Below are 9320 nucleotides of genomic sequence, written 5' to 3' on the forward strand. Positions count from 1 at the left end.
TTAATCACTACAGCTTTGCACAGACAACATGTTATCTGCAGCCTCCTAGTATTTTTTTTAAGAACTTGCTGGATTTGTAAATTGAATTTTCATTAATCCTTGCCACAGGCAGTTAAATTTGGTCATTAATAGTGCAAGCACCTCTTAAACAATGTGACACTTGATAATATAGTGTTAATTGACCTCGATTCTACAGATAAACAGGAAAGCTCATAAATGGAATGCTGAATCAGTTTATTGTATTAAGATTAAAGTATGATGATTTCATTTGGGTAGCCATGCCTTTTACCTGTTTAATGTGGAATAGTGTGACATTGTCTACCTGCTCAGATAACATGAACTAGCACAGAACTGCTAGACAGTGCTGTTTACAGAAATAGATTTATGGACTCCTGGAGTAAAACCATGAAAGTATTTTGAGACTATTTCTAAATGTCTTTGTTTTTATTTTCCTCTTCTCAACTAAGCTGAACATGAGGTTTTGTACTAAGGTTTCTGATGCATCAGTTGATTTTTAATTTCAACATTCTTTATTGACATTCTTTCTACTTGTGTTGATTTGAAGAATAAGAGGTGTGGTGATAGAGAAGTAGTAAGTAGTTCAGAAAACATGAGGTATGGTCTTGTCCCATCTACAGTACCCAGTGCCAGTTCTTTATACGAAATAATTCCGTGTTCTTTATGTCTGAACGATTGACAGCTCTTCAGGTGAAAGGTCAAGCAGTTGGCCTATCTGTCTTGCCTGTCAACGTTGCTTTTAAGCTGACTGTGAAATGACTTGTGTGGCTCGCTTTCCAGGGTTCACCAGCTGCCAAACGGAACTGTGTTCAACCTTTTAAAACAACAATATGCATTTATGTATCACCTTTTCACAACTTCATAATGTTACATTTTATAGCCAATGACGTGTACACGGTGGTGACTGTGTAGTCAATGCTGGAAACAAGGCAATCCTAAACAACACTGAGATAAAGCATAGAGGCCAATTAAACTGCTTTTGTGATGTTGAGTGATAAATATTGGCCAAGGCACCAGGGACTACTCTCCTCATCTCCTTTGAAATGATGCTATGAGTATTTTCTGTCCCCCTTTAGGAAAGCAAGTCGGTCTAAGTTTTAACGTTAGGGACTGCCAACCACACAGCAATTCCTCAATAATGTCTTCAAGCATCAGCCCGGATTTTTGTGCTTAGGCCCCTGGAGTGGGACTTGATCCTGTAACCTTTTAATTCAGTAGCAAGAGTGCTATCCACGGAGCCAGAGATGACATTACTTTGTTTTGCTGTTCAATCAATTTCTAATTTAAACATTAGTATGGAGAATTATGAACACAAACTCACTAATATAGCAGTCTATTTAACAGTAATAACATAATGCCGCTGAAACATTATTTTTACACATCCAATAGTTCTGATAATAAACAAGATCAGTGAGTCTGTAGCGTGCATGTCCATAGATCCTTGAAGGCACTGGCAGATACATTGATTAAAATACATATGAGATATTTGTTTGTATTCGTCAAGGCATTGAATGTAAGAGTGAGGAGGTTATGATGGAGCAATATATAATGTTAGTTAGGCCACAGTTGGAGTTCTGGTCTCCTCACTATAGGAAGGATGGGATTTTTCAGGAAAGGGTACAGAAGAGATTCAGTAAGATGTTGCCTGGTTGGAGCAACTTAGCTCTGAGGAGAGTCTAGATGGGCTGGGTTTGTTTTTCCTTAGAGCAGAGAAAGTTGAAGGGAAATCTGAGATGTACAAAGCTATTAGTGGCATAGACAGAGTAAATTGGGAGAAACTATCTAGAACTAGAACTATCTAACTATGAGATGTTCTCTCAAAGGGTTGTAAATCTGTGGAACACATGACCTAACAGTGTGGTAGAAATTGGAACAATGAATAAATTTAAGGAGGAGATAAACAGATTTTTAATTAGTAATGCGTCAAAGAGAGCAGGTAGGAAAGTGAAATTTAAGGCTGAGATGAGATCATCCATGACTTTATTAAATGGTGAAGACGACTCGAGTGGTGGAATTGTCTACTCCTGATCCTAATTCTTATTTTCTTATGCTATAACATTGTTCCCTTAGTAGAGGGATCAATAATGAGGGTGGTGAAGTTTTAAGCTAAGGAACAAGAGTTTTTGAGAAAATGTGTTTTCACCCAGAGAGTGGTGGGTGTCTGGAACTTACTGATTAAAATGCAGGTAGAGTTGGGACCCCACAAGACTTTGAAGAAGTATTTAGATGAACATTAGAAATGCCATAGAATAAAAAGCTAGGGGCCAAGTGCTGGAGAATAGGATGAGAATACTTAGATGTTTGACCAACATGGACTCAGTAGGCCAAAGGGCCTTTTGCCGCGCTGTAAGAACTCTATGATTACACTGTATGCACAATCTCTTCCATGAATTAATTACCCTTTAACAGAATGTTTATTGGATACTTTTAAAATTTATATCAGTCAGTTAAAACTTACCTGAGTGCACATTTTAATTCTTTGTATCAAATATTGCACAAGCAACAAGAAAATTATAATTCCAATGAAGATAGCAACACGATTTATCATAATCCATAGGAAAATATATGTCCTATCACTCTCTGGAGAATCTGTGCCTAAAGAAAGAAAGGTTAAGTGACAGAATTAATGGATAAATATCTTTTTCATTTAGTATCTCCCACATATTGCTGTTCCGGATCTGAACTCCAGCCATTTATGGAGAATGGAGTGTGATTTATCTCAAACAATGACGAGACGAGTTGGACCGAAGAGTCTGTTTCTATGCTGTACATCTCTATGACTCTATGAGTAGGTCATCTTTACTTTAAGGACATAGGTTAAGAAGAAAGACACATTCCATTTATATCAACAGCATTGGATAATTGCCAAATTGTCCACATTTTTTTCAAGTGGACTGGGTAATTTTCTCCACTCCACTAAAAGGCAGCATTTGCTTCCAATTTAAATTTGTCATAAACTATTTGTATATGATTTAACTGATAATCTTTAACATCCATGAGTAAACATTAGGTTATTGGGTGAAGATGTTGGCCAGTATTGAGATATATAATACTGAGACGATCCTATGCTCAGTCCTGAAAATGTTTTCCTACACCCTTCTGCGTTTCTTCCTTTCCTCATTTAAGAAACTCCTTAAAATGAACCAGTTTGATTAAGCTTTCAGTTACCTGCCGAATACATCTCCTAAAGCGATTTTAATCAAACATTGTTTGACAATGCTCCTGTGGATTGACTTAGCCATTTGACAATATTGACGTTTTTGGATAAAACTGTAAGTGCTATGTTGGATGAATTTGGTGGTTCTATGTTACAAAGGTCATTAAGAGACTTTGTTCCACAGAGTCAGAGAGTCACTGAGTCATACAGCACAGACAGGCCCTTCGGTCCAACTCATCCAATCTGATCAGGATTCCCAAACTTAACTAGTCCCATTTGCCTGCATTAATCCATATTCCTCTAAACCTTTCCTATTCATATACCTGCCCAAAGTCTTTTAAATGTTGTAATTGTATCTGCATCTAACCATTCCTCTAGCAGTTCATTCCATATATGAACCACTCTCTGTGTGAAAAAATTGCCCTTCAGATCCCTTTTAAATCTTTCTCTTCTCATCTTAAAATTGTCCCCTCTGGTTTTGAACTCCCCCACCTTAGAGAAAAGATTTTTGCTATTCACATTATCTATTCCCCTCATGATTTTATAAACATCTATAAGATCACCATGCAACCTCCTACGCTCCAATGAAAAAAAATCCCAGCTTAGCGGAGCTCTCTGTATAACTCAAACTCTCCAGTCCCAGTATCATTCTTGTCAATCTTTTCTGCACTCTCTATAGCAGGGACAAGAACTATACAAAGTGCTCCAAAAGTGGCCTCACCAATGTCCTGTACATCCTCAACATGATATTTCAACTCCTAGACTCAATTGTCTGAGCAATGAAGGCAACTGTGCCAAATACCTTCTTAAACACCCTGGCTACCTGTGATGCAATGAACTATTTTCAATGAACTATGTACCTGAACCCCTAGGTGTCTCTTTTTGGCAACACCACCCGCAGCCCTATCATTAACTGTGTAAGACCTGCTCAGATAGAATCAGTCAGGGTTTCTATTCTGATTGTCAACCAATAACTCAAGCAAAAAGATACAATGGTGAGGCTATTTGATATGTTGGGTTCGGCATTGACTGCAATCCTGCTAAGGCTGAATCTCAGAATCAAAAATAGTTACAGTGTAGCAAGAAGTCACTGAGTCTGCACAAGTTCTATTACCGAGTGCCCAGTTTCTGTCTTTCCCCCATACCTGTATCTGCACACCATTACTATCAAATAATCATCGAATACTATCTCAGATGTGTCAATTGAGCTTGCTTCCACCATATCTTCAGACAGTGTATTCTGTACCCAAACAACTTTCTCATATCAGCCTTGCTTTGTTTGCACATCATTTTAAATCTATGTCCTCTCATTCTTATTCCTTTTTTGGTGGACACAACCTCTCCCGATCTATTCTGCCCAGCCCACTAATGGCTTGAAAACCTCCATTAACTTCTCATCCTTCTTCACTCCAATGAGAAGAATCCCAGTTTCTCCCATCTATGACTGAAGTTTCTCATTCCTGGAATCATTCTTATAAATATATGGTTGAGTAGCCACAAATTCAACATAAATTGAAAAACACATCATACCTTTTCCAGTAATTGGGTTGACCTTTGTTGTTGGTAGAGCAAGATTTGGATAATCTTAAAATGAAAAGAAATATTTAAGACATCTTCAATTTCTCAGAGATTCACACCAATCATGCTAGAAGTTACTCTAAGAGATTCTTACCAAAATTTAACACATCATACCGTTTTCAGTCGTTGGGTTGACTTTCGTTGTTGGTTGAGCAAGATTTGGATAATCTTAAAATGAAATGAAATAGTTAAAGACTCTTCAATTTCTCAGAGATTCACACCAGTCGTGCTATAAGTTATTCTAATAGATTCCTACCAAAATTTTTACAGAATTGTTTTCCCTCAGAAAAATTGTTCAAAAGCAGCTTGGCAACCAGAAAATGTTCGATTATTTGTGATTTCAGATTGTCAGTCCTGAGACTGTACTCTGTTTCATGATCAGTGTCACCTACATATTCCTGTTCAGGATGTGAACACCTAGCTGTGTACAGAGAGTGCAGATTGCTTTATCTCAGAGAGTGAATGTCCACAAGGAATAGGTCTCCTCTCTCCTTAAGGATGCCAGGGCTGCCCATGACTGAAGCAGAATAAAATAGCTGACATAAAATGTCAGTTGATGTAAAATGGCTAAGAAAAGTATTTTAGCTGAAACAGTTAGTTCCATAGTCTGATGTTTGAAATTAAACTATAAGCTAGGCAAATTGTAGCCTTCACAGAAGGAGTACATCCGAGGTAACAAAATTAAAGTAACACACAAAGAGTCTTGTGAGTTGCATACAGTGGACTATTTTAAATCAGAAGTAGATATAGCGACTTGCATTGAGAGATTTTGATAAAGTGCATCCTTGAGAAATGTTGATAGAGGCCTCCATATCAGGCTTGTCCAAAGACAAGTATTGGTCATGGGATAGAAGGGAAGGGTCTAAACCACATCAATTAAGGCCTCAAGGTAATTGTAGTCACAGGTTGTACGTCAAAAAGGAGTTTTAACGATACAGGTATAAAGGGATTTAACTGCATTCCCATGGATATTCAGTCTGAAATAGACTGGAGCCCCCTTGGGATTGGCAGGGGAGGACTGAATAACTAATGCAGGAGCTAAAGCCTGGAATATGATTGGATAAAACATATTGTGAAGGCCCAAGAAGGAGTGATATCAGAGTTTGGTAAACATCATGGGAACATATAGAACTGTCCATTAACTGATTGCACAGTCACATGATTAACCTAGTTGGATGTGTGTGTAATCAATTAATAATACGGTTGATTTGTAACAACCAAAGCTGGGTTAAAACAAAAGTATAAGTTGTTCAGTGAAGAAGCTGCTGGAATCCCAGAAATTTGCTTCCCACTGGTGTAAATTGATAAAACCCTTTAACAATGAAGTGCACCTGGGTCTCAAGTAATTCATTGAGTTATTCTTCCCCAATAAGGACAGAGATTAAAAAGGAAGTTGCATTACACTTACATCAATGGCATTTCTGTTAATTGCTGAATTGTCCATGTTATTTTCATTCTGACTAAGTCACATTGTAATTGTCTTACATTTTATTCAAAGTCAACATGCTTCCAGCTTAATTTTATGACAGTAATCACAGGGACCTTTTAATATTCATGAGTAAACAGGGCAACTTTTAGTCAGTATCAGTAATGAAAGGAAAATCTTAAAGTGCTGGAGAAATTCAACAGGTCTGGCAGCATCTATGGGGAGAGAGAAACCAATTCAACATTTCGAGGCCAGTATGACTTCTTCAGAATGTAAGAACAGGCATTTTTATGTTGTTGTGAGGGGTATCGGGGGTAGGGAGTGAGGAGTGAGTGAAGCAGATGAAGAGGCTCAGAGCAAAAGATGAAATGAGTAGTAAAGGAGTGATAGAGATGTGAAATGGGTGAGAATGATAGGTGTGAAAAGGAGAAAACTGATCCACTCTGCTAAGAGCCAAGCCAACAAGACAGCTTTGGGGGACATGGGTGGGTGTAGTGGTCATGCTCTGAAGTTGTTGAACTCAATGTTGAGTCCTAGCTCCTGTAAACTACCAATAGTAGAGAAAGAAAGAGGTTTTGTTCCCTCAGCTTGTGTTGTCCTTCATTGGAACAGAAATGTTAGCATGAGAGTAAAACACCTTATTGAAATTTGGGGCATGGTGGCTCAGTGGTTAGCACTATTGCCTCACCGCACCAGGGACCCTGGTTGAATTCCAGCCTCGGGCGACTGTGTGTTTGGAGTTTATACATTCTCCCCGTGTCTGCGTGGGTTTCCTCTGGGTGCTCCAGTTTCCTCCCACAGATCAAAGATGTGCAGGTTAGGTGAATTGGCCATGCTAAATTGCCCATAGTGTTCATGGATGTGCAAGTTAGGTGCATTATTCAGGGGTAAATATAGGCTATGGGAATGGGTCCGGGTGGAGGGTTGGTGTGGATTTATTGGGCCGAAGGGTCTGTTTCCACACTATAGGGGTTCTATTAAAAATGGCAAGGGAATGGAAGGTCAGAGTGAAGATGTTCCCCAAGGCAGTCACCCAGCCTGTGTTTGGTCTCACCAAAGAAAAGAGACCACACAGTGAGCAGGGACCCAGGTTCAATTCCACCCTCAAGTGACCATCTGTGTCGAGTTGACACATTCTCCCGGTGTCTGTGTGGGTTTCCTCCCACAGTTCAAAGACATGCAGGTTAGGTAGGTTGTCAATGGTAAATGTGGAGGGAGTGGGATGCTCTTCAGAGGGTTGGTACAGACATGCTGGGCTAAATGGCTTCTATTTGCACTGCAGGATTCTATCATTGTCCATCTTACAGAGAGGAAGAGTGGTCAAATTCAGTTGCATAGCTCTTGTATGCTTTCTAGTGGTTAGTTTTAGAACAGCACAATCGAAGGCAAAGCAACTTCAAATCTCAATAATACAAAAAATGCACTACAGAATACTTTTTGAAAAATAAAGGAATGCTTATCCTTTCTTATGAACTGCAGAAGCAAACCCTACATCAGTGTAGAAAATCTGTGAGAGATCAATGTGTGAAAGAGCTTTCAAAGAACCAAGAATTTGTAAAGGGAGAAAACGGTTTAGCTCATTGTCTAAATCTTATCTGATGGAAATGAGAGTACTCATCACAAATATTTCATTAATGATAATAATAATATCAAATTGTTTATGGAAATGGGTCTAATTATACAGTTTTGATCTCCTTATCTGAGGAAGAATATTCTGGCTTCATTACCAGTATTCATTATCACTGGGAATATAGGATATATGAGCAACACACTTCAATATGAGCCAAGTTCTACCTTCACATCATGCTGTAAAATTTGCCATAATCAATATATGAAGACTTACCTTGTACGGTCAAATTACAAGCTGTTTGATAGATCTGACCTTCCACCTTCACTTTACAGTCGTAGATTCCACTGTCATTCACAGCCAATGCCATAAAATGCAGTGAAGCATCTCCCTCGGTGCCATTGCTGGAAAGAAAGGCGATTCTCTGCTGCCAACCATCAGTCACGTAAACCCTTCTACCTGAGAGTGTTAAGATCTCTATAATGGATTGTACTCCTCCTTTAGTTGATGTCATCATAGAAACATAGGAGAAGGGGCAGGCTATTCGGCCCATTGAGCCTGCTCTGCCATTCAGTATGATCATACCCTGTTTACCCTGTCTATCCAGTTAGAATTTTATAGGTTTTGATGTGACTCTCCTCTCATTCTTCTAAACACAAGGGAATATAGAGTCCTGCCATTCCAGGAATCAGTCTGGTAAACCTTTGCACTCCCTCTGTAGCCAGAATATTCTTCCTCAGATAAGGAGATCAAAACTGTACACAATACTCCAAGTATGGTCTCACCAAGACCCTGTACAGTTGCAGCAAGGCATCCCTGCTCCTGTACTGGAATTCTCTCGCTTTGAAAGCCAATATACCATTTGTCTTTTTCACCCCCTGCTGCACACGCATGTTAATTTTAGTGACTGGTCTATAAGGACACCCAGGTCTCATTTCACCCTCCCCTTTCCCCAATCTGTTGCCATTCTGATAATAATCTGCCTTCTGTTTTTGCCACCAAAGTAGATAATCTTACATTTATCCACATGACACTCTATCTACCATGTGTTTACCCTCTCATTCAATGTGTCCAAATCATACTGAAGGATCTCTGCATCTTCCTCACAGTTCACACAGCTTTGCGTCGTCTGCAAACTTGGAAATACTACATTTAGTTCCATCATCTAAATCAAACATATTGTGAATAGCTGGTGTACATCCTTGTGATATTCCATTACTGACTTTCTGCCACTTGGTAAAAGACCCATTTATTCCTATTTCTACTCTTTGTTCCTGGCTGCTAAACAGTTCTCTGACTATATCAGAAGACTAACTCCAAAATCATGTGCTTTAATTTTACACTCAAATCTCATATTTGGAACCTTATCCTAAGGCTTCTGAAAATCATGCCAGAGGTAAGTTTGCACAAATCTGTAAGTCAACACATTTGCAGAATAATAGTATCTTACAGACATTTGATGTTAACTGTGGTAACATTGCAACAACATATATCTTTGCAGAGTCAAATATCAAGTAATTTAGACAGTGTGATGCTATGGAAAGTGGAATCCAAACCTGGCTGTACCACAGATT

The 9320-nt window shown here is 38.9% G+C and overlaps 1 protein-coding gene across 1 annotated transcript; it reads right to left on the reverse strand.

The window, feature by feature from the left end:
- LOC122540542 lies at window positions 1–8260 on the reverse strand. The gene is made up of 6 exons (XM_043676407.1): window positions 8023–8260; window positions 5010–5174; window positions 4868–4921; window positions 4706–4759; window positions 2477–2613; window positions 1–832 (listed from the first exon to the last, which is right to left on the reverse strand). Exons 1-6 carry the CDS (start codon window positions 8258–8260, stop codon window positions 758–760), a joined length of 723 nt encoding a protein of 240 aa, XP_043532342.1. The 3' UTR covers window positions 1–757.
- Window positions 8261–9320: the final 1060 nt, after the last annotated feature.

This window comes from Chiloscyllium plagiosum, chromosome 35, assembly GCF_004010195.1.
Source record: "Chiloscyllium plagiosum isolate BGI_BamShark_2017 chromosome 35, ASM401019v2, whole genome shotgun sequence".
Taxonomy (NCBI): Eukaryota; Metazoa; Chordata; class Chondrichthyes; order Orectolobiformes; family Hemiscylliidae; genus Chiloscyllium; species Chiloscyllium plagiosum.

Excerpts from the sequence above, each read along its gene's own strand:
- LOC122540542 (XM_043676407.1), bottom strand. The coding sequence starts at position 8,260 with ATGACATCAACTAAAGGAGGAGTACAATCCATTATAGAGATCTTAACA. Across the intron at positions 4,922-5,009 it reads ACAATTCTGTAAAAATTTTG|ATTATCCAAATCTTGCTCAA; the intron begins GTAGGAATCTAT and ends TTTCATTTTAAG. Across the intron at positions 2,614-4,705 it reads CAACCCAATTACTGGAAAAG|GCACAGATTCTCCAGAGAGT; the intron begins GTATGATGTGTT and ends TTCTTTCTTTAG.